The sequence below is a fragment of the Ictalurus punctatus genome, chromosome 8 (genome assembly GCF_001660625.3).
Source record: "Ictalurus punctatus breed USDA103 chromosome 8, Coco_2.0, whole genome shotgun sequence".
In the NCBI taxonomy this organism is placed as follows: Eukaryota; Metazoa; Chordata; class Actinopteri; order Siluriformes; family Ictaluridae; genus Ictalurus; species Ictalurus punctatus.
This window is the reverse complement of record NC_030423.2, coordinates 5,833,229-5,859,324: the sequence shown is the minus strand read 5'-3', so window position 1 is coordinate 5,859,324 and position 26,096 is coordinate 5,833,229. Positions and strand designations below refer to the sequence as shown.

Sequence of the window (26,096 nt, the reverse complement as noted above, 5' to 3'; positions counted from 1 at the left end):
TCACACTGCAGAAAACTCCCCTTTCTTCCTGATGTACATGACAAAATATCAGGCTTCTGGGGGAAAACGATGCATAAGCCTAATGTATAACCCCATGATGTTGGATAATTTGGCCATTGTGGGGCATGAACGGCATGGCTATTTAGCTATGCTGAAGGTGGAGGAGGCGCTTGCGAGCTACCTCTCTCCACTGACGGCAGGGAATTTAGGGGGGCCGGCTTTGCCATCCAAGCCACCATGTAAGGTGTGCTCACCACAGTAGTCAGCACAGACCAGAGCCCGACGTTAGTGCAGGAAGTAAGATCCCTCTTGGACAAAAGGGCCATAGGACATGTATCCTGTTCTCTGAAGGAGGGAGGTTTTTACAGCTGTTATTTCCTGGTCCGCAAAAAATAGAGGAGTATGCGGCCAATTTTAGATCTGCGTCATCTGAACTGTACTCTTCGGACATACAGGTTCAAGATGCTGTCGCCCAAACTTATCGTTCCACAGATTCAGTTTGAGGACTGGTTTGTATTTCCACATCCAAGATCGGGTTCTTCCCTTCGGACTAGCTTTATCCCCTCGCACCTCACATAGTGCATGGATGTCATTCTGGCTCCATTGTGACTCCAGGGCATCCATGTACTAAACTACCTGGATGACTGGTTAATTCTAGCATGATCCAGGGAACTGGCTGTTCAACATCGAGATGTTGTTCTCCCCCACATGAAGAGCTTGGGGCTCAGGTTGAACCTCAGAAAAATATGCTTTCTCCAGTGCAGTGGACAACTTTTCTAGCGTCAATCCTGTTAACATTGAGCAAGATAAAGCTGGATCTTGGCATCCCCCCAATCTCTGTGGGAGACTATTGGAGCTTATGTCAGCAGCAGCCAACATCAATTGAGAGGTCACCATGTGTTTACAGACAACACAGCGGTGGACTCATATATTGACCACCAAGGAGGATTATGTCCACATCCCCTGTTCAGGCAGGCACAACTAATTCTGCTCTCGGCAGAGGGAAAGTGTTGGCAGTGAGTGTAATGTACATTCTGGGCAACTGGAATCTGGGGGCAAACATCCTGTTGAGGCAGGGGCTAAGGCCCAGGGATTGGTGGCTCCATCCACAAGTGGTAGAGTCCATATGGCGGAGGTTTCGCCATGCGGGACTGCATGTGTTCACCTCTGAGGAGACAACACACTGCCCGCTGTGGTTCACCCTCACTCCTCCCACATAATTAGGACTGGACACCATGGTGCACATGTGGCCGAGGTCACATCTGTATGCTTTTCCCCCGATCGCTCTGCTCCCACAAGTTCTAGCGAGATTTCGCCAAGACAGTCTACGTCTGCTGCTAGTAACACCTTATTGGCCAGCTCGAATATGGTTCTCAGAGATAATATCCCTGCTAGATGGCACTCCTTGGGCGATTCCTATCCGCAGGGATCTACTGTCTCAAGCCGGAGGGCTGATTTATCACCCTCGGCCGGAACTATAGAAACTGTGGGTCTGGCCCCTGAGGGGCACCAGCTCATAGATTCTGGTCTCACAACTGAGGTTGTAGAGACCATGTTGAACACTAGAGTACCATCCATAAGGAAATTGTATGCGCTCAAGTGGTGGCTTTTTGTCTTGTGGTGTGAGGAATGGCAGCTAGACCCAGTAAACTGTGCAATAGCTACAGTCCTGGAGTTCTTACAAGGACGTTTCTCAGCGGGGTGGGCTCCTTCTACAATCAGGGTTTACATGGCCGCCATTTCGGCCAGCCATGCCCGTGTTGATGGAGCCTCTGTGGGGCAACATCCTCTAACTTCGAGGTTTATGCATGGTGTCGGGCAGCTGAGGCCCATCTGCAGGCCGCACATACCTCCCTGGGACCTTTCTGTGGTCCTGGAAGGTCTGTCAGGTGCCCCATTTGAGCCCATAGTGTCAGCCACTAAGAAGCTTCTGACTCTAAAGGTAGCTCTTCTGCTAACACTGACATCTCTCAAGCGAGTAGGAGATCTATAAGCTCTCTCTGTTGCCCCTTCCTGCCGTGACTTTGCCCCTGGATTAGCCAAGGCCTTCCTGTATCCTAGGCCGGATTATATTCCTAAGGTGCCTACATCTGCTGCCTAGCCTGTGGTGTTGCAGGCTTTCTGCCCTACTCTGTTCCTCACACCAGAAGAAGAGAGAATTCATCTGCTATGTCCAGTAAGGACTCTCTGTACTTACGTCCACCGCTCCAGCCAGTGGCGTAAGTCGGAGCAGCTGCTGGTCTGTTTGGCAGTGACAGTAGATGTTATGCTGGGTCAAAGCAGCACATCTCTAATTGGATAGTGGAAGCAATCTCTATTGCTTATGAGGCGCCTCTGGGCATAAGGGCTCATTCCACTAGGGGGGTCGCCTCCTCGAAGGCTTTGTCCAATGGGGTATCCTTACAGGATGTGTGTGCTGTTGCAGGGTGGTCTGTGCGACACACATTCATTCAATATTACAGCCTGGACATTCATTCCGCCCGAGGCTCGAGTGTCTTGCCCTTGGGCTTGAGTTTTTTTGAACAGGCTGTACCCTCGGTATGATGGAGTGGGTATTCTCGTTCCCATAGTGTTATGCTAAATGCAACGTGCAGTTCCCTTTGAAAGGGAACATCATTTATTCAACAGAAATATCAATAGATGTGATATACTTCCGTGGAAAAAGTAAGTACACCCTTGGCCTCCGCGTTAGCAGAAGTAACTTCTTGTAGGCATTTTGCATAATTGTCCACAGGCTTGCTGGAATTTTTGACCACTCTTAATTGCAATATTCTTTCAGTTGCAAGCCACCACTGTCTAAGAGAGGATAACAACGTTTCAACAAAAGTTGACCAGCAAACTAATTATCTTATGAGCAGCAAAGCAATCTCACCTCAGCATGAGAGAAATGATGCAGTATATTTGAATAAAATTCAGAATGTCAGCTCAGCACATCATTTTTCATAAGATTTTGCCTTACTGTCGGCGAGTCTACCTGTGCTTTGATGCAGCTCCAAGAGCAAGTCCTAAAGCAATAAGTGCTGATATTGAGTGAAGGAATTACCGTCTTAATGCCACAGTAATAAAATATTTGCAAGAAGGAATTAAAGAAGTTTATTTTCCATTTAAATCACAATCTTCATATATGCATTACAGAACTGTTGCTACTTCTAATGATAAAATAAGAAAGCTGGTCTGATATTGATGGATAAATATATGCAGGATGCTGCAGGGTGAGTACCGGCGGCTGAAGTGGAAGCACGAGGAAGCTGCAGCAGCAACACCGCAGCTGGTGGAGGGCATCTCAGGCTTGGGCTTGCCACTTGAACAGCAGGATGAGGAGCTCCTGGCTGAGGCTCGAGTGCTGAGGCAACACAAGAGTCGCCTGGAGACACGCATGCAGATACTGGAGGATCATAACAAGCAGTTGGAGTCACAGCTCCATAGACTCCGAGAGCTACTGCTGCAGGTGGGGAAACATATACATTTGGGAGGGATAAGAATCTGATTTCTGATTTTGCTTACATTAATATTTAAGGATATTTTTTTTCTGAAAAAGTCAGAAAGGGAGAAGGAAAGGAAGAGAAAGGGATCATTTTGAGAGTGGGAGAGTGGCAATAGAGACTTAATGTCTGAGGTAAAATGAGGGGAGAATAATTGAACTGATAAAAAAAAGAGGGCTAATGAGAAAGAAGATCTACAGAAAGAAGAAAAAGAGGCTGAGCGAGGAGAATATATGTTGAAATCAGCATTGTAAAGACTGAAGGTATAATTGTGAAGACTGAAGGTAAATTATTTCCAGAGGTGGGCATGGGCAGCAGGAAAGAAAAGAGGGTTCATCTGTGCCAGATAAAAGAAAGCAATGAAAAGCAGGACAATGAAAGGCAGAGAGCGCCAGTGCAGTTGTGCAAGGGTAAAATGAGGGATGACACTGATAAAAGTAAATATTAGAGAGGGTATTGGAGACAGAGAAAGAGATATAGAGAGACATTTTTGAGGTTAAAGTAGGATGACAAACTAAATTGTGACAAAATGAAAGAAAGAAGAAGAAGCCATGGCTGATTAGAGGGGAAATATATAGAGACGAGCTAGCTAATAATAAGGGAAATGTGAATTAGAAATTACATAATGCACTGTGGTTCTGTAAAGAACAAGCCCTGGATGTGCCTGGATGACTTCTACTAGAATAGAATGTAAGTAAGCAGTCTCTGTTGAAGTCAATTTGTTCATAATGAGGATCCTTTTAAAACACTCAGTACTGTTTGGCTTTGTAGTATGCAGTTATAGAAGAGTAATGACGAATCTTCACACTATCCGGTGTCACCCAGAAGAGGCTGTATTCCCTTTTGAGTCTGATTCCTGTCAAGGTTTCATCCTCGTGTCACTTCAGGGAGTTATTCCTCGACACTAAATTCCTCGGGATCTAAATATAAATGCATATCCAGATTTCTGTTAAGTTGCTTTCTGATGATGTCCACTGTTAAAAGCACTATATAAATAAAACTGAATTGAAATTCACTGACAACGTACTTAATGGAAATACATTGTAAGACTGGAGCCACATTTTGTGCAATATAACATATAGAAGGAAACCATAGCTGTTTTTTTTTTCAAGCAGCACCACCAACAACAACAACTATGGTTACCTCTCCACATCAGTGATAAATCCAGTTTGGACTTCATTCACACAGTTGTTGCCTAAATGTTAAAAATGGTATGCACTATAAAAAAGTATGTAGTTCACGATTGAGTATATTTTACCAATGTAATTAATATAGCTCACAGATATTACAATTTCCCTATGAGTTTGACTTTATTTGGCTTTCGTTTATCCGTCTTCTTTGTTTTTCATGGTTTCTAGCCCAAAGATGACTCAGAGGCCAATGGGTCAGCTCCCTCTTCTCCTCTGTCGCCTGTGTCAGTGGTGTACCAAGGGGAGCTACTAAGCAAAGAGACCACAGACACTGAAGCCACAGGTTAGACATAGAACAGGAAACAGGCAACATATTCCCTTTCAACATATTTATTTTTATTGTGCTAGACTTTGGTACAGCAAGAGATATAAAAATCGTCAAGTTTGTGTTTAGTTACAGTCTGAAGGTAATTCCCTCACAGGTGAAGATTTGGAACCAGAGCAGGACACAGTGCTACAGCTACAGCAGGTGATCGAGCAGCTGAGGAATGTCTTCCCATCTGAACCAACCCAATGAGGAGGCACACAGGTAAGTGAGCAGGTTTGATATAGCTTTTGTAATACAACATTTATTTATATGAGACATGTTCTGTTCACTATTTAGCAACAGATTAACAGCAATTTGAAATTATGGCAAAATAATGATACAGTATGTACAGAAATAAAACAAACAAGTTACCATATATATAACATAAATTGCACATATGAACAATATAAGATAAAATATGTACATTTTGTGTTAATAAATGGTGTCAAAATTAATTTCATATAAGCTCTGCTGTCAGGTAAAAGTCAAAGAGTCCCAGTGTTCCATCAGGTTTGTTGAATAATTCAAACTAAAATTTCATTCTTACAGTTGTCATCATGGAACAGAAAAGTGGAGTGTCAGTTGCTTGGACTAGATTGTCTAGTTTTATGCTGTAAAATTCATCCAGGTGCACACCCTATTGACATTGTACAATAAGGCGCTGTTATTTGTGGATGCAAGTGACTTTTTGAATTTTAAAAATCTCTTTCTTTCTTGCATACTTTCCAGATTCCACATTTCTCAGCTAAACCTGAATTGGGTCCAGAATATGCAAGGCAGAAAAACATAAAGCAGATTTGGAGCACACTTTTTTGATCTCCAACTGAAGCTCAACGGAGAGAGCTGGAACATTTCTGAGTGATTCACTAATGTCTTGTGGTGCCAAAGGCCAATGCTTGATCGGTACACTGTGTTAACCAGCTACCTGTAGTAGCAGCAGGTGTGTGTGGCTTCTCTAATATAGCACAATGACCTCACCATCAACCTCGCACAGAGATTAGCGGAATTTATATTCCTGTGCCAGCTACTTTGTACCTTTTTTAATTGGTTACTATTTTTCTGTTTATTTCTTGCTCACGCAACTCTGAAATTGACACACACATACACAATCTGTTCAGGTCTCGTATGAGGTCTTGGCCTCTGGAGCAAGTGGTTTTTTGGGGTTTTTTTCCCTGTAGGGTTGATACAACATCAGCAAAACCTATCATTTATTCAAAATGGAATAGCACCTGGGAGGACAGCACCTGTGTTCTGACAACTCCAGCTGAACCCTCTCTCTCTCACTCACTCACTCATACTTCTTCCTCTTTCTCATGTGGGTTTTACCTCTATTGTTACATTCACCAATGTATTCACCCATGCTTTTTGGACACAGTGAAAGGTCCATTGGTGAGGGTGATCTGAATCACTGTGGTGCTATGAAAGTGTTTGCTTGAAAAATGTCAGCTCTCTGCTGTGCCCTGCAGATGGAGGATAACTTAGAACAGTGATTCTCAACCTGGCACGGGGCCAGAAATGAACACACAGGGTGCTGAAGTCTCTTTCAAAAATAGGAAGAAGGGGTGCATTTCACGTGATGTTGTCAAAATGTCTAACATGGCAGCAGCAGAAGGTGGGGCTGTACTCAGACAGCTACTTTATAGTCTTACAGAATGGCTTGTCAAGTCTCAGCCAGAATGTCTACTTTGCAGCATGAAGCTAGCTAACGATAGCATGAAGCCTGGCAAAATGAAGAGACATTAGCAAACAAAACACAGAGACCATCAGTGAAAGTCTTACTTGTTTTTAAAGGAAAAGACAGCTGGCATTAACAAATAGACACGCAGACACCAGGAAGTAGCAGGAAGTGATTTACACAGGGCTACAGAAGTATAACTTGAATGCTCATGATATCAAAATCCTAAAAAGCCACATGGTACCAGAGAGCATTTTGGATGAAAATTGTTGAATAGCTGTGTGGCCCCCAGGTTGGGAAAGCTACTTTGAAAATGTCGTTTTTCAAGGTCCAAGCTACTCATAGTTTGAAGTAGTTAAGCTACAGTCAAGCTACCCCTTTAAAGAAGTAGTTAGCTATACTACAAATTACCAACAAAAAGTAGCTAACTACATTGAAGGTACTTAAATGGGCAACATTTTTTGTATGTCGTGATTGTGAATAAGCTTATTAATAACTGTGCATAATTTATCATAAAGAAATTAAACACAATTTAATGATAATTCACAACAATTATGAATTTATACAGTCTTGGTTTATTTATAGACTATCCAAAAATACAGTTAACACTGAAACTGTATATTACACTAAAAGTGAGAGATTTAAGTGAGATAGTGTATGTCAAATTCAAGCTCAAAGTGAGTTACTGTGAAAGTGAGATTTTAAAGAATGTATAATTATTAGGGCTGTCAATCCATTAAAAAAATTAACTAATCAATTGTGATTAATCTTTTTTTCTTCGTCAGATGAAGCTTTTAATGGATATTTAAATGTAAAATTACAGAACTAAAACGGAATCAATGCAAATTAAGTATATTTAAATTAAATATAATTTACAAATACTATTGCTTAATAGCATATTTTTTTAAACTTGGAAAACAGATTCTCTCCTGTGACAGATTTCCAATAAAACCATCAATGCCTCTCAAAATTGACTGTTGGCTTGAAAGGCATATTTCTTATATGTACTAACAGGAATAATAACAAAACCCAGACATATATGTTAACATGCCAGTTGAACTTCAAAACTATCAAATCCATTAAAATTAGCTTAGAAGGCAATAATGTCTTATATGCACTAATATAAATTAAAATTAACACCAAAAAATGTGTTCCAAGTTCAAGTGTTTTTAACTACCCAATTAGCCAAAGCATTAGTTACCTTCCCAGTTACAGATTAATTCACCCATGATTACCACGCTCCTGTAAAATAGATTGGCGAGGCCCCGTAGAGAGTGTTTCAGTAGGGTGTTTTGCTTTGAGGTGATATGTCAACTTCTGTGGTAATTAAAATTGGCGTTGCAAACTGCGCAGATTACGTTTGTTTTTGCCAAAGATCCATCATGAAACTTTTTAAAGTGAAACTTTGCTCCTAAAACTCCATCCATATCCTCTTCTATCTTTAGCCATGAAGGTTTGGTTTGGTGGCATACGTCCCAAGTCATAGGTCAGCCGCCACAGGAAGTAATCAAAACACAGCTGCATTAATTGCGTAAAAATCAATCACTCGACATGCACTGATAAACTGAATTATTTTATTTTATTTTATTTTATTTGTAAGTAAATGTTGTGTTGCTTGTTAACAACAAAGTGGCAGTAATATTCTTTGTATCAGAGAATAAACTCCAGTGTTAATTTATTATGGTATTATCATTCATAAGCCCCATACTTCACATAACAAACTGTGGTTGGTCGTTTTACATGTCCATCAGATGGTTTCTTCCTATCCATGTGAGTTACAATAAGGCTCTTAATTCCTGTGAAGCAAACGGGAACCAGAGATATACAATGAAGAGGACGATTGCATGTCTTTGGATATAACTGGACAAAATAAGTAGTGATTTGTCGCGCTACATCCCTACTCATTTGAAAAAGTAACTCATTACTGGAAAAGTTAACCTATTTTTAAAGTAAAGGAGCTACTATCATGCTACTGAAAAATGTATTTAAGTCACTACTTTTAGTTATCTACTCCCCAAAACTGATACAGATAGTCCCAATTTCAAATAACCCTGTCAAAGACAGAATACATAAAATGGCTGGAGAAAATGCCCAAAACAGTTACATGTGAAGCTTAGGAAAATCCCTTTAGTCATTCAGGTGGATGAGACCGCAACAGAGAGTGGCAGACAAGTCTGTGCTCTTTGTTTATGTACAATACTTTAATGACAGTAATTTGAAACAGGACATTCTTATGTCAACCAATTTGAACACAACAAATACTGGCCTAGACATTTTCACAGTTATTGACACATACTTTGAATCCAACAATCGACCATATGAGAATCTTGTCGCTCTCTGCACTGATGTGGCGAAGGCGATAATGGCCAAAAATAATGGATTTTATAACTACTTGACAGTGAAAGCTTCCAGAATATACTGTTTTCTACTGCATGGTATTATTCGGTATGGTATTATGCATGTATTATTTTTCATGCATTAGGCACTGGCCAATAAAAAGCTTTCTGAAGATATAAGTGACACACTCGCTCTTGTTGTCAAGACCATGAACCTCAATGAGTTGCCTTACCTACAAAAGACCCCTTGCCCAGCTGTGTGAAGATAATGATAATACTGATACTGATGAGTCTTTATTGGTCACAGCACAGTGAAATTCTTTTCTTTGCATACCCCAGCATGCCAGAAAGCTGGGGTCAGAGTGAAGGGTCAGCCATGATAAGGCACCCCTGGAGCAGAGAGGATTAAAGGTCTTGCTCAATGGCTCAACCGTGAAGATGAATCATCAGACCTTCTTGTTACACACAGAGATGCACTGGTTGTCATGTAACCAAGTTCTTGTACTCTGCAAAAAATTACAGCTTAACAAGTGGAAATACCTTGAACAAATGTAACTAGTATTTCCTATTAGAAGATTACAATAAACCAAATATAACTTTATAAAGCCTATTTCTAGTCATTTTACTAATTTCAAGCTTGAACTAGTCTGGTTTGATTGGTGGTTCATTTGCTAATTAGAAGTATTTATTTATATAAAGAAGAAAAATTATCTGCCAATAGAATAAAACAATTTAAATCTTGAAATTATTAAAAAATATATTGAAAACATATATTTGTTTTATTGCAATTATATTACTAGATAAATTTTAATATTCAAAGAAATTTCACTTTCTAAAATGGCTTTTTTTTTTTGCAGTGTACATTTCATGGAACTGAAAGATAATAGTTCTTATTGTTATCCTATAATCCTGCGAGGCCACAACAGTGAACTGGCAGAAAAACTGACTGCTTTCTGGATTAGTCTGCATACCTAGCCAATATATTCACTCTGCACAATGAGACAAGCGGCTGCAGGATTCCAAATCTGAAAGTGTCATCGTACAATATAAGGATGCCCTTCAATGCTTTCATGCAGAAACTGGAATACAGAGCTGGAAAAATGTCAAGAGGGGAACTATAGCAATTTTCTCTGCTCATGAAACAATCGGGTGGTCATTACCAATGACTTTATATGTGGATGAATGCCATAAGAGGGGTTTAAAATTTAAAATGTCTCTGTAGCCCTCTAGTGGCTGGGTGGAGTACAATTTTATCCCTGCCTATTCCAAGATAAACCAACATGAAGACCAGAGAGCTGTCTATGGGTGAAAAACAATCAATTTTTAACTGAGAAAAGACAGAAAATCGATCAGAGCCAGTGCACAAACATTGGGCACAGCCAATACCACAATTTGGCATGTCCTGAAAAAGAAAGAAACCATTGGTGTACTAACAACCAGACATGGAGCGGGTCGGCCAAGTAAAACAACAGCAGCTGACACGTTGCAAGGCCTGTAAAGAAAAACCCATAAACAACAGTCAGTGACATCACCAACAACCTCCACAGGGCAGGGGTGAAGTTATCACAATCCACCATTCAAAGAAGACTTTTAGAGCAGCAAGAAATACAGAGATGAGCCACAAAAGTTCTGGAACCAAAATTAAACTCTACCAAAGTGATGGAAAGGCCAAAGTGTGGAGGAAGAAAAGATATACTCATGATCCAAAACATACAAACTCACTGGTCAAGCACGGTGGAGGTAGTGTCATGGTTTGGGCTTGCATGGCTGTTTCTGGAATGGGCTCACTAATCTTCACAAATGTAACTCATGATGGTAGCAGCAGAATAAATTCAGAAGTCCAAAAGAGCATTCTGTCTGCCAATTTACAGAGAAATGCATCCAAGCCAGCTGACCTCAGCTATTATTGTATGTAGAAAAAAAACTACCCTATGTAAATAAACAGCACAAAAATACTTTAGCATTAAAAGTGGCTCCTAAACCTGCAACAGTTTAGTTGCAGAGTGAAGCATGAGTCATGTTATACATCACACTCTTCAGGTTGCATTCAAAAGTTCATACAGTTTCCTTCAAATGCTTGCTACCTATAAAGCTGTCTTGACTCTAGGGTACAGTCTGTTAATTAAGACAGCTGCAAAAAAATGATACTCCAGTTAAATGTGAATTAAATTAAATTAAACACTACCCTCTAATCAATTCACAACATACCACTCTTACAAGCTGACAATTATTCAAAAATGTATTTGACAAGAAGTAAACTATCAGAGAATCAGTTTAAAAAAATTATTATTTTAATTTCATTTCATTTAATTTATTTATTTATTTACTTACTTACTTACTTACTCATTTTTGATATGGTAAAGTAGATTATGTTTTTGTGAGTTTACTGCACAGACCAGCACTGCCATGGTTCTGAAAATTAGGTTAACGGACCCACAAGAATTTGTGAAACAGAGCTAGGTGGAATAATGATTATACTCCATTACAATGACAGAGCTCCAAATTCTTTTAACTGTTAAGTAGCAATTGTTATTTATTGTTATTTTAAGCTTAACTGATTGTTTACTTAAAATAACAAGTTTAAACAAAATCTAAATAATTTAAAACTAAAATCAATTGTCAGCTAACTGCAAATCAACATTGTAACACAGTCTAACTGGTTTGGGATCAACAAGCAAGAGGATAAACCTTGCTGTTTTGCCAAGCTTAAGAACTTAATGTTTGATAAAAGATCCCCTCAGCAGTTTTGTGAATTGTTTATAAGTAAAATCTCAGATAAGAACTTTTAGTGTCACTTATCTCCTTATTTATTTACTGAATACAGCCCCTGCAGTGAGTTATACAGGAGGATTTTACATTATGCATAAGGACCTGGGGAGATTCAATTCCATATAAGAGGCTTTCTTGTTGAATGGTTTATAGGGGAGGGAAAGATGGGAGGGAAAGATTCTCAAAAGGTTGCAATGGTGGAATGCTATGAAAAGAGAGACAGAGATAAAGAAAGAGATGGCAGTTGGAATGAACAGATTGTCTGTGGCTTTTCATCCTGTAGAGTAGCAGTCCTGTAGAGTTTACTGCTGAGAGACAGAAGAACACAGAGAGGATGATCTCTGTGGAGTAATTATGTCATATGACAAGACACAGTACCTATTTCTTTGCCTTTCCTTAAACAAAAATCCCTCTGAAGCCTGGTTTTCAGAGCATGTATATAACTTTGAATTCCACCCCAACTTGCTTAAGCCTCTTCATAAACACATATGATTGCATTTAACGTGGATGTACATTACTATTTGTGTTGATAAGGTTGCTAGGGAACTGTCCTGGCACTGCTGGTTGCTCTCTGGAAAGGCAGGTTGTCATTCATATTGAAGGAGATCCATATGGTATGGAGGAAAGAGGGACATGACAACTGAGAGAGTTCTAGAGTGTGCACATACCTGCCCAAACCACCGGTCACTGCTTAGCTGGTATGGCTCTTATATTTAAATCAACATCTGCAATCCAGCTGCGATATCTGTTTATCACTTTAAAAACACTTGGAGATTAAAAAAGAAAGCATAACAAACATATCTAATGTCTTTACCCACAAGTCATGTGTTATTTACAGGAAAAGCATAAGTTATGGAAGTTTTAAATCCATAAATCATTACATATCCTGAAACATACTGGCATAGGGATCATCATGCAGTCACAGACGGAGAAATTGCCAGACCTGGCCTTGTAGCAAATCCTTTACATTATAATCTTACTATGCATTGTTGTGTTTATTGTAGATCTTTGTTTTTGTCTAAAATATTAAGTATGATTTTTGCTTAAGGTCATATTTCTTCCAAGTATACTCATTTAATTTGAATTGCTATATGAAACTTCTGGAATCTATAGTGTGGTGTGGTTTCAGATTGACTACTAAGGAAAGTCCCTGCTATTTGGGGGACTAACCCCACTGATGAAAATACTTTTTGTTGGTAAGAAGCAGACCTGCAGGTCTGCAAAACATGTTGGGTTTGTTTTTTGCTTTCAAAATGCAGGACATTTGCTTAATCTGTGAACCTGTAGCATTAATTACATCAATACAATGTTGTTTCATGCAGATAAGTTAACTTGATAACTCCAAATATTCTACTCTCAGTTTTTCCCAGTATGTGTTTATCACTATTACTTTTTTTTTTTTAATTATTACATACGCCTTCCATTTTGCCTAGTATTAATTTATAAAATATAGTTTTTGCAAAAAACTTTTAAAAAGTGAATGGATGACTGGCTGCTTTCTACTCATTGTAAACAGAGAAATAAATTTGTATTTCTTATACACCGTGTGTTCTGTGTGTTCTTTAAATGACTGAGCATATACACCGATCACCCATAACATTAAAACCACCTCCCTAATATTGTGTAGATCTCCCCTGTGCCACCAAAACAGCTCTATCCTGTCAAGGAATGGACTCCACAAGACCTCTGAGGTCTTGCTGTGGTATCTGGCACCAAGACGTTAGCAGCAGGTCCTTCATGTCATGTAAGTTAAGAGGTGGGGCCTCCGTGGATCGGACTTGTTTGTCCAGCACATTCCACAGATGCTACACAGCCCCATACAACGAAAGCTGCGGTGTTCTGACAACTTTCTATCATAGCCAGCATTAACTTTTTTCAGCAATTTGTGCTGTGAGATTGGACCAGATTGGCTAGCCTTCACTCTCAACATACATCAATGAGCCTTGGGTGCCCATGACCCTGTCACTGGTTCACAGGTTGTCCTTCTTGGAACCACTTTTGGTAGGTACTAACCATTGCATAGCCATTTTGGAGATGCTCTGACCCAGTCGTTTACCAACCACAATTTGCCCCTTGTCAAAGTCGCTCAGATCCTTACTTTCCCATTTTTCCTGCTTCCAACACATCAACTTTGAGAACCAACTGTTCACTTGCTGCCTAATATATCCTACCCCTTGTCAGGTACTATTGTAATGAGATAATCAATGTTATTCACTTTACCTTTCAGTGAGTTTAATGTTATGGCTGATTTCTGTATGTTTATGAATTAATTTAGGAATATGCTTGTGTTCATTCTACCGTTTTGACTTGTGTTTAGAATTTCTGGACTCTAGCTATAGTGGATGCATCTTTAGGATACAGTTTTCCTCTGTGTATTGTTACCTGTGTTATCTGCCTTTCTTGGTCTCACCACATTCAGGCCAATCATTGGGTTGTGTCAGTGTTTCAGAACATAGAACCCCTGTGTGCTCTGCAGCACCTAGTTCAAACATCTGCTGTGTTCATCAGCTCCATTTGGGGGTTGGTGCTATTCGAGTCATCAGTGTTCTGTTTGGAACCTGTGCTTTTAACAGCTTTTTTTGGTGCAGTTGCGTGAGAGTTTTCCTTAATCTGACTAATTGTCTCCAGTCTTGTTGTTCTGTCTGTATTTTCTTTCCCCACCTTTGCTGTTGCTGAATATCCCTCTTTATTTACAGGCTCAACATTTCCCCTCCTTTGGAGGCAGAGAGCTTGTGTGCTCTTTATTCATAATGTTTGTCTTTATATCCTGTCTTTTTTCATTGCCTGCCTGGCTGAGTGAATTCTCCCCTCCTTTATTAGAGATGCCTATCTTAATTTCTTGTCCTTCATCATAGCTCTCTTTGGTGGCTTTTCTCTTGTCAGTCAATTTCAACACTTTCTTGTTGGCTCTCTTGGCTTGGGCCTTCTTTTCCCATTTCTCTTGGCTGCTGGCCCAGTAGTTCTTGTTCTCATTTACATACTTGGCCCGAAGATTCTCACCTAGCTTCTTTAGTTCCTGCTCAACAATGGGTTTGAGCTTGGAGTCAAGGTGCTCTGCTCTGAAGAAATCCTGTCTGGCTTTGTCCTCATTGTACAGGGCTGCATAGGCGCGAGCACGCTGATAGATGGCTTTTAGGTTGTCTTTAAGAGGATCACAGACAATGAGACATAGACAGAGTGAAAGAGGAAGGGAGGATAATTGAAAAGACCAGCCAAGCTTCATTCACCTTAAATAAATAATTCAAGCAAAAAATTTTCTACTCATTACATAGGGCCCCTGGTAATATATTCAATAAAACAATGCTTTAAACTTCCTGGGATGGAATACAATTGATGAATTAAACATCAAGGTAAGATGACAAAAAAGGAAATGTACCCCATATTGCTACAGGCACATAACTTCAGGTTACAATTCTAACCCCGGTTCTCTGATAGCATGAGTGAGGTATCTCACTATGGGATGCTCCTTCACACTGTCCATCAGAAGCATTATTGCATTACGCCAGCCAGGACTGAATGGCAGACATGATGAGTGCATTGCAAATACGGGGCTTATATCCGCCCTATAATCCTCAGTGTTACATGACCTAGACAGTCTACACAAACACACCTCTTCCGCTTGGTCTGTTGAGATACCTCACACATGCTATCAGAGAACCAGGGTTAAAGTCATAACCTAAAGTTCTATTTCAAGCATTCATTTTGGTATATCTCACTATGGGATATTATGACTCCTGAATTGCCAGCTAAGCTTATCTTAAGGACAGAATGCTCCAGTGTAGGTTTACTCACATCAAACCTATAAAACCACATGAAGCTGTGCAGCAGTGACCAACATGCCAAACTGTAAATATCCTTAATTGATATTCCCTGAAACCAGGCCCAGTACATGGCTATTCCCCACATGGAGTGAGCATACAAGTGAATGGGAGGCTGCAGTCCTTTCTGGAAATAAGCTGAGACTATGGCTTCCACGATCCGACATGAGGGTTGCTGTTTCTTGGTCAGCCTACCCAAGTAAGGCACAGCCCATGATACAAACAGCTGTCCTGCCAACATAGATCCACAGCATGCGGACTGGATAGAAAGCATTTAACTGCTCCTGCCCTTCAGAAACAAAGTGAGGAGGATAGAAAGCCAATAATGTAATTAGCTGGTATGTCAGTTGTTTGTCGATAACATTGGGGATGAAAGAGGGATTAAGCTTCAGCAAGACCTGAGCAGTTGCCTCATAGAAATTGCATATATGATGGGTTTACTGACAAAGCATGGATGTCACTGATGTGCTGTGCTGAAACTGGTGCCAGCAACATTGCCATTTTCAAAGAGAGCTCATTGAGATCTAGCTGATCCAGGGGCTCGAATAGAAGTTCTGAAAATATCTTCAGTACTGTAGCCAACTCCCATGTGACGAGCAAAGGCTTAGATACGACTTGTCGAGCCCCTTTCATGAGCCAGCAAATGAAGGGGTGTTGGCCTGTTGTTGTGTTCCCAAAGCCACAAGCCAAAATGGTAGCCAGGTCTACCTTAATGGTAGAGAATGCTTTGCCCTACCCCTTGTTGTACCCACCAATACAGCAGTTCCTGTAGGAACTATAGGATCAAAAGGAATCGAAAACTGGAAAGCAACTGAGCCAAGAAATAGCTTTTCATGGGCCAGGCCCAGACAGCCAGGCACTCTGGGTGAGGGTGAAATATATCCCTGCAAGCCTGAGATAGATGATCTCTGTGTATTGGCAGGGGACACGGGTGGCCACAACATAGTTGAATTATGTTGGCCAACAGGGGGATATCAGAATGAGCATAATCCAGAACTCCTGCACTCTGGTTAGAGTTGGGGCGATCAGGTCCAACAGTGGAAATGCATACAGGAGGGTCTGTGGTCCACCCCCATTGGGGCATTCTGATCATTCAGGGAATAGAACAGAAGGCACAGAGTTCTCTTTGGATGCAAAGAAATCTATTTCCACATGCCCGTGATTGTTGTTAGGTGAGTGGTTACCTTGTTATGGAGATTCCAGGCTCCATATTTTGAGTTGCCCCTAGAGAGTAAGTCTGTGCCCAGATTCAACATGCCAGGAACATGCATGTCTCTCAGTGACAGGAATCACAGGTTGCTCCATTTGATCAGTTTGTGTGCCTGCATTCCAGATTATATGCAATCACCATGGTGCTGTCTGTCCTAACTAACTTGGGATTCCCTCTCAGGAAGGGGAGAAAGTGTTTCAGTGCCAGGAACACTGGAGTTTTAAACAGTTTATGTGTCTCTCCCAAACATTTAACACTCTATCCTTGTGAGTCATGCCCAACCCCACAATGGAGGCATTTGTTATGAACACCTTTCTGGTCAGGACAGCGCCCATCAGCACACTTAATGTCAGGATAGAGGAGCATTTCCAGGGAAGCAGGGCTGTCACTCAGGTTATTTACACAGCTACATGGCATAGCACATAGTGTGATGGATCCAGCCTGAGGGAGGCAACCAATCATTGAAATCCCCTCATATACAGGTGGCCTAATGGGACAGCTACAGTTTCACCAGCACAGTCTCTGCATGCTACTTGTAGGGCAAGGAATATGACCTTTGGAACTGGCTCAGGAATGGCGCTTTTTCGGAGCAAGGTCTGTGTCTGACTAAGTCTGCCCTCCCCTCTCAGGGGTAGTAAAATAGGTGGCATACTGCTTCTTCTTTTCTTGGTGAGAGACAGAGGGGGGAACCTGGCTTCCTTGTGTTACATTGGGGTTGAAGGGGTCGGGGGTGCCTCTAGCATCTGAAGGCTTGTTTGGGAATTGATGTGATGGCCGTCGCTTTGCTGCATGCGGAAAGTTAGTGGATGGGTTACCGCCTGAGCAAATGTCTGCCGAGATGTCTGCCGAGATGTCTGGGCTGTTTGCTTCCAGGGGAGGCATAGTTGGAGCACTTCGCCCTCCCTCTTTTTTCCTTGAACCACTTTTGAATTGTGGCCACTGCAGGTCTGATAGGGCCTTTTGGGTATACAGCGTATATTGGGTATACAGTCCACATCCCATTGTGGACTGAGGGGGAAGGCGGGCCTGAAGTGGGCTGCGGGCAGGGAGATTGAGACCCAGATTGTTTTAGACTGTCTAGATGACATAGTTCCGAGGATTATAACGCGGGTGTAAGCCCTGCCTCTGCGATGCACACATTGCGTTTGCCAGCCAATCCTGGCTGGTGTAATGCAGTAGTGCTTCTGAGGGATAGTCTGAAGGGCTGTGTCCCATAGTGAGATAATGAAATGAATGCTTTACAGAAAACTGATTGTGTTTGTATTTCGTTTAAGTCTGGAAGCTTTAACACAGCTTGCAACTGAACCACAGAGGGAGCGGTCTATGTACATTTTTGCTTTCTTCTTTGTTTGATCTCTGAGTTGTAGCTAGTGTGAAAGCGTGTACGAAAAGGGGTGAGGGGTTCTTTTGTCCACTTTGTCAGTGAGTGTGAATTCACCTTTATGATTTTCTAGTAGTTGACTGTTGAGTTTCACCACCTCTTGGTATTCTCCAAGCTCAAACTTGCACTGGCTCAGGTTGAGGGTGAGTGGCAGGCGTACTTTCTCCAGGGACTCCCAGTCCTCTCCTTTATAGTCTATCTCCTACACACAAACAATCAGAGACATTGCTGTATGTGCATGCATTTCCCTACAGAGATCTCTTTATATCAGGGGTGTCAAATCTTATCCACAAACGGCCAGTGTGGGTGCAGGTTTTCATTCCAATCAAGCAGGAGCCATACCTGATTCCTTCTGTTTAATCAGTTGAGGTTGGCTTTCAATAGACTCCGGTGTGGCTTCTGCTTGGTTTGAATGAAAACCTGTGCCCGTACTGGCCCTTTCTGGATAAGATTTATATTTTTGCCATATACTGTACTTATATTTTGCTATATAACAGCTCCACTAAATTGACTGTGGATAGGAGTGAGTCATCTCCAATTTATGGAATCTTACCTGTTAGGATGCTTACCTTGGTTTGAAGATAGTCTACATACTCCAGGGCATTTTTAAATTTCACCATGGCCTCTGCAAAGTGCTGCTCTTTAATATAGAAATTCCCTTCATCCTGGAGCAGCATAATCAGCCTTAACAACTGCTGCCGGTCCATACCCTCCATTGGAGCAGCAATTTGCTGATCAACTTCTGATTTTGGTTCATCCAATTGCCTATTTTGTGTGTTTGCCTCTGCACTTTCAAACTTCTGCTCCTCTTGGACCTTTGGCTGAGAACACTGCACTTTCTCATTCAGATAAATGTTTTCATCTTGCTTTGCTGCACATCCTTCCTCTTGTTTCTCCTTAGTATTCTTTTCATCCTCATTCCTCTTTTTCTTCTCAAATATGTTCCAGTATTTCTCTTTGTCTTCCCAGTATTTCTCTTTCATTGCTTCTGAGAGGAGCTTCAGTTCTCTCTGAACCAGCCTAGCCAGACTCATGTCCAGGTTGGCCACCATCAGGAAGTCCCGTTTTGCCTCCTTCTCACTCCAGACAGCAGCATATGCTTTGGCACGCTTATAGTACGCCTTCACACAGTCTGGTGAGCAGAATGGGGAAAAAAGTGCATATACAGTAGGTTCTAAAACTAGTTTTAACTTTTCCCTATCCCTCTTGATGTTTTCACTAAGGAAAGGATTATCCATTTTTTTTTTGTTGTTGTTGTTGTTGTTGTTATACTGAGCTGCTCTGTTAGCAATGGTTGTGTGTACACATTTTGTTGCAGTTAAGCATTGTTATTGTGAAGATAAAGCTTGAAAGCATGAAAGAATTACACCACAGGGCCTAATCCTATATGTGTGTCACTTTATCCTACTCAAATAGTACACAAATGCCCGCATTCTAATCCTTACTTTATGGCTTAGTGGGCTTGAGAGCCTAGTAAAGATCCTCCCACAGAATGCTCTCTGTTACTCCTGTTTCATTTGATCTTGTTTTTCCTACATCTTTCATTTTGTCTACATTTAAATATACCTTATTCTTTTGTAGTCTCTGGTAAGAAATGCTGTACTTGCTGTGCTGAAAGCAACATTTTGTAGGAGATGATTCATGAATGAGTTGAGATTATGCTGATGATTCATGTAGTAAGTGTTGAATTGGGATGGAATAATTTAGCTGATAGAGATAGGGTCTATGAATGACTCATGGGGTTGAGATCAAATGGAAGGAGAGAATCTCTGGAAATTGCATGGAAAGATATTTTGACAAAACTAGTGTGACACTAATTTATGGGCTGCGATGCTGAAGGCTCATCAAAAGAACTGGATATCTGCCCAATACAACTACAGTATAGGCAGCATCCTTTCATTTGCTGCATTCAGCAAAGCTTGTATATGTTAATTTAATCATCATTGGCTGATGAGACATGCTACAGTGTTTTTGAAATGTCGACAAAGCTTTTATGCTTCCTTCAGTTTGAAGTCTTACCCTTATGCTTCTCGATGAGTTCTGTGGTGTGCTCTATTACTTCATAGTATTCTTCCAGTTCTAGCATGCACTGGCAGTAGTTGAGGACCAGCGGGATAATAAGCTTGCTCAGCTTAATATAGTCATCATCTCCTGGCATCTCCTGCAAAGAGCACCAAATAACGTCATCAGCAGACAATGGGATGAGTTACATTTTGGAAGAGAGTTATCTGAATTTATATGGCCTCCACATTTCTTTCAAATCTTCTGCTAGCCTGCTGTGGTGGCCCACCTCATTAGCGGTCATGACTTCAGTAATTGTCATAACTTCCTTATTTTTGCCATACACATTGATGCAAACCAATATACAAAGTATTGTATTGAAAGCATGTGTAAATATGAAATTACATAGGCCTTTACATTAAATAGACTGTTATTGTTAGCTGTATAAAGGACATTTCTGGTAGTATTTTTTTAAGCAAGCACACTTTTTCTAAGAGAGAGATAACTATAAGTAACTAAAAGTAAAATTTAGAAAAGTTCATCAGTGACAATCCAGACCTGGGGCCAGGTGACAGACTTTTATGTGTTCTAAAATACAGGAATCCTCAGATAGTAATCCTCAGTTAGATTGTAACTTAATTAACATAATATTAGATCACAGGTTATTCCTAACATCTTTTATCTGATCAGGATTTAATATTTGATTAGGTGTATATAGCCATAAAGTCTAGCTGTCCTGGATGCAGATACAGTATAGATATACATTGCTCTTGTCTAATTAGTGAAAGGGGAGGCATCAAAACTATTTATAAGAATACACTCACCGATCACTTTATTAGGAATACCTGCACACCAACTCCATCCATTTTCTGTATCCCATGGAACTCAGGGCACAAGGGAGGGGACACCCTGGACGGGGTGGCACAATTGCACACACACTCATTCACACACTACAGACAATCTAGAGATGCCAGTCAGTCTACAAAGCATGTCTTTGGAGGGGGGGAGGATACCGGAGTACCCAGAGAAAACAACGGGTGAACATGCAAACTCTACGTATACAGGCAGAGGTGTGAATTGAACCCCCAACCCCAGAGGTAAGAGGCAAACATGCTAACCACGAAGCCATTGTGTCCGGTAATGGTCAGGTAATGTTCACATCAACCATCAGAATGGTGAAAAATGTGATCTCAGTGATTTTGACAATGGCATGATCACTGGTGCCAGACAGGCTGGTTTGAGTGTTTCTATAACTGCTGATCTGGGATTTTCATGCGCAAGTCTCAGAATAGTGCAATAAAATTACTCAGAATAGTGCAATAAGGATAAACATCCAGTGAGTGGCAGTTATATGGTGAGATGAGAGAGGTTGACAGAGAAAGGCTAGACTGTTTTGAGCTGACAAAGACGCTACAGTAACTCAGATATGCACTCTGAATAATTGTGGTGAGCAGAAAAGCATCTCAGAATGCATAATAATAAAAATAATAATAATAATTGTGTAATACCGTTTACGGTGAAACCATTGTGTTTTCTGAGACGGTTTTCGAATCATGAAAATCTCATACTGGTGCAACCCTACATGGACCCAAACTGCCTTGTTTTAAAAGTCCAGGCTGGTGGAGGTGGTGTAATGGTGTGGAGAATATTTTCTTGGCACACTTTGGGCCTGTTAATATCAATTAATCATCACTTGAATGCCTCAGCCAATTTGAGTTTTGTTGCTGACCATGTGCATCCCTTCATGGCCACAATTTACCCATCTTCTAATGGCTACTTCCAGTATGATAATGCAATATGTCACAAAGCAAAAGTCATCTCAAACTGGTTTCATGAACATTACAATGAATTCAATGTTCTTCAGTGGCCTTCCCAGTCACCTTTATCTGAATACAATAGAATCCCAATAACTTTGAGTCGTGGTAGAATGGGAGACTCATAGCATGAAAGTACACCTGGAAAATCTGCAGGAATTGCGTGATGCAATGAACATGGACCAGAATCTCAAACGAATGTTTCCAACATCTTATAGAGTCTATGCCACAAATGATTCAGGCTGTTTTGAGAGCAAAAGGAGGCCGTACCCAGTACTAGAATAGTGTTCGTAATAAAGTGTACTCAGAAACATGGTTATGAATTAAATGTATTGGAAGTGCTTTTGTTAACATAACTGATACAGCTTCAAAAAAGAAGTCTACGTTTTCAGTCTTGCTCATTAGTATTTATAAGCCACCAGGGCCTTTTCTGAATTTCGACCGAAATCTGCTGGCTTTCTGTTGAATCTTCTTGTTTAATTAGAAGAAACACTAATTGTCAGAGTCTTTAATGTTCATTTTGGTAGTCTGTAAGATCCTACAGGAACATTTCTGTCTGAACTTTGTGTGTGAGTCACTACAGATCTAATGGGATCCACTCAATACCGCCAATATTAGTGATGGGAATTCCAACTCTTTTTGGTGAGTCAGATGATTTGGCATAGCTCACTGATAAGTGCTGACTCAACTTACAACTGACTCATTGTTTTTGTAAACCACACACAGTTTGACCTGTGATTGTTCTTTGCTTGAACTACGGCTAAAATTGTTTCACGAATCTTAATCAATCATCTAATTAACAGAATAACATTACTTTGCATTGCATTTTAGAAAACATTTAAATAATTGTTAAATTAGCACAGACATAAATGATCTCAGATCACCACCTAATTTATGTGAAATATGTCTTAGTAAAAATATAGGCTATGTTTTTCTCATTCTCTACTCCATTAAGCATGCAATCATGTTGGCAATTGTATCTGGCTTTACTGAAGGTTTATGTGAATTGATGGCTCCAGCAGTGATAGACCTTGTTGTGATTATTGACTCTCATGAGTCTCTCATTTAAAGCTCATGTAGATAATATTACTAGGACAACCATCTCAGAAACATTTCTTAGATAAGAAATATAGAAAAATAGTTACATGAAGCAAAACTACTTTTGTTACCTCTAGAATGACTATTATAATACCTTGCTGTCTGAATGTTCCAGCAGGTACATTAACAAGCTCCAGTTAGTCCATAATGCAGCAGCCAGAGTCATTACTAGAACCAAAAGTTGGGACCATATTATCCCTTTATTATCCACACTAAATTGGCTCCCAGAAACCATATTCATTGATTACATTACTAATGACATCTAAAGCACTGAATGTTCTTGCCCCATCATATCGTTTTGTCTATGATCCAACTGCCAACTTCAATGGAAAGGTAGAGATTCTTTGTCTACAGCTGCAGAATAGCCTTTCAATTAGTGTCCGGGGCTCACTCAACACCAGTGATCTAGGGTGCCTGTGCTACCTTTTGGCTCATTTAGTTATGTTATCAAAGCTAGATTTGCTAGAGTCCCTCCTTGCAGAGTTTTACAATACAGTTTCTCATGGGATACTGTATTAGAAGCCTGTAAGCCTAGAAGTAACAATGTGGGAGGATTTGACTAAATGCATATGGCATCCACATTTATCCTAAGTGCCCTATTTTAATCTTGTTTAGCATCTCATGGTCACATTACCCTTGACTGGACGGTGCGTAACAGCAGCACAGCCTCCTTGTATTTCTCAGATGCTTCATGGTAACATTTTTCCTGGACAAGTGTGTTGCCTTGACGGTGAAGGGTGGGCACAAGTTGCATCTTCTCATCCTTCTCCATAAGCCAAGACTCACGAAGGTAGGAGAATGGCTCACCTACCTGAGCAATAACAGACAGGACAGAGGCAACAAACAGTGTTGTAAAATGAGAGTCAGAGAGAAGGAGCAGAAGAGTAAGTAAGCCTGTTGTACTTGACTGAAGCATGTAAACAGCTTTTCCCCCAAGTGTTTTTCTGCTGTGCTTGACCTTAAGTGGTTTGTGCTGCAGCAATAAATCTGTTGCAGGTAGAGTGACAGGATTGCACTGCTGGGTTGTAAATGTGGTGTGTTTGTGCATGTGTGCATGTTTGTTTGTAATCCTACCGAAATTAGCTCCATGATGAAGATTAGAGGCTGTGGCTCCCTCATCAGCTCATCGAGTTCAGCGAAACCTGTGGAATGGTAGGTGAACACATTGCCCATACCACACATGTGCTTCTGGCCTTCCAGTGGGTCTTTGCCCTGTGCAGCCAAACGTATCCCTTTAGCAACCATGGGATAGAGACCTGTGTGCTGTGCAAGATATAAAAATATATTGCTATTTTAACAGGACAATTACTGGTTTTTAAATCCACAATTATGTCTCATTTCTGTCTTTGTTTTACCGTATATGGACAGCAAACCCTAATTCAAATTTACACTTAGACAAACATGATATGTAGGAAGGACAGGATGATAATGCTGGCCTGCTCTAAGCTCCTGCACTTACAATAGCATCACACCAGAACTCTGCAACCTCGTCAACCCTCATGGAGGTTAACAGCACCTCCCACACCTCCATCTTGAACATTTTCCCAACAAAAATCTCTGTTGGCTGCTTGTTTTTGCGACTGTCATCGATCACTGTCCTCTCAAAATTGTCCAGTAGCGTCTGGAAATGGAACACCAACTTTATTCAAATGGAGAGAGACAGAAAGAAAAAACAGAGTTGATTAGAAGAGAAGAGGGAGCATGCTGTTTTCCAGCTTTGTATTCCCCTCGCACTCTGTATATTACTAAATGGAATGCATGAGTGCATATTTGTGGTTCAGCAAAGTCCCGTCTGAAATGACTCATTTTAATGTGTTGTCTGTTTATACTCTGTAGAGATGGCGGTACCTTGACAGAATGAGAGCACACACATATAGCAGTGCTCACAGCTGAATGAAGGAGATTGATATTTGCATTGTCATGAAAAATGCACCATCTCTAAGCCTGAGGCCAGATGGCTGGACAATTCAAAATAGAAAACCTTCAAAAAGTTACAGATAACTAAGATATCTGTAAGGACCAGAATGGAGGACCAGAATGGAGGCAATGGCTAAAGGTCTTCTTTTTAATTATTTTATGAGTCAACTATTTTCTGCCACTAAATATAACCTAAGCAGTATTTTAATAATCCATAAAAAGCATCTACAAGAGACTAATCGATAAAAGCTGTAAGATATGAAGTCATCCAGAATAAAGGTATCATAAAAATCATGTATTATTAGAGTTTTTCTTTAATCAAGATGGTTCATGTCCTACCTTAGTACCGTTTGGAAAGTGAGGTAGAGGACCCTGGCCACCATGCAGAATAACCTTTTTCACTCCAGGATGGTTAAATAGATATGTTTCCTCCATTTTTAAAACTTTGAAACAGAGTAGACTCTGGGAAGCACTCAGTGTGAAAGTCTGAATAAGTAAGTGTGCTGTATGTGTCTGTGTTAAGTCCTCTAATTAACATTCAAGGGAAAAGAACAAGCTCGAAACAGCAGGCTGTTTTCTGACAGATGGCTGGATTAGCAGGCTGAGGATGACCACTTTAATCTGTCTCAGCTAATCCACTAAGACTCAAGTGTAATCCCCAGGAACAAGTAGAGGCCTGGGTGACCAAAAGCTGGAACTCAGAATGCAGGAGGTTACTTTCCTTCTAGAAGTCAACAATTCTACAAAAACTGTCAAACCTGAATGTGTGTGGTTATCATGAGGTTTCAAACTAGTACAGAATGATCTATGAAGAAAACTCAGGTCAACTGGACATTGATGGTTGTGGCCAGAGTTACCATTCAGGTACTAATATAATCACAAAAATAAGTTTGATTAATATAGCATTTTCTCAGGCATAATTTCAGGTGTAATTACAATATATGAACGTAAAACATATAGAATGCATCTTTAAAGATACAGTGTGTAGTTGTTGTTGTAGTTGTTTTTTTTTAAGCAACACAATTATTGTGTCAGGGGAGAAAATAGATATAATAAATATGTTAATATTAACTAATATAAAACTAAGCAAAAGTCTAT

The 26,096-nt window shown here is 40.5% G+C and overlaps 2 protein-coding genes across 3 annotated transcripts in view; one reads left to right on the top strand and one right to left on the bottom strand.

Annotated features, from left to right (window-relative positions):
• Window positions 1-8,333, top strand: part of drp2 (dystrophin related protein 2) — a 95,285-nt gene extending 86,952 nt beyond the window's left edge. Inside the window, exons 20-23 of one of the 2 annotated variants that reach the window (XM_053682080.1) lie at window positions 3,202-3,448; window positions 4,841-4,955; window positions 5,095-5,201; window positions 5,709-8,333. In XM_053682080.1, the coding sequence (XP_053538055.1) occupies window positions 3,202-3,448; window positions 4,841-4,955; window positions 5,095-5,189 (457 nt within the window). In that variant the 3' untranslated portion in view covers window positions 5,190-5,201; window positions 5,709-8,333. Of the gene's footprint in view, window positions 1-3,201; window positions 3,449-4,597; window positions 4,694-4,840; window positions 4,956-5,094; window positions 5,202-5,708 lie in introns of those variants that run through there. The other variant, XM_053682081.1, reaches the window with a different exon arrangement.
• Window positions 8,334-12,993: 4,660 nt separating this feature from the next.
• On the bottom strand, window positions 12,994-25,731 carry LOC108268564 (aryl-hydrocarbon-interacting protein-like 1). Its single transcript, XM_017473586.3, has 8 exons — window positions 25,338-25,731; window positions 24,541-24,720; window positions 24,156-24,344; window positions 23,716-23,892; window positions 20,188-20,329; window positions 18,738-19,300; window positions 18,226-18,370; window positions 12,994-14,900 (listed from the first exon to the last, which is right to left on the bottom strand). The coding sequence occupies exons 1-8, from the start codon at window positions 25,431-25,433 to the stop codon at window positions 14,458-14,460; spliced, it is 1,935 nt and encodes a 644-aa protein (XP_017329075.1). The 5' UTR covers window positions 25,434-25,731; the 3' UTR covers window positions 12,994-14,457.
• Between the last annotated feature and the right edge of the window lie 365 nt (window positions 25,732-26,096).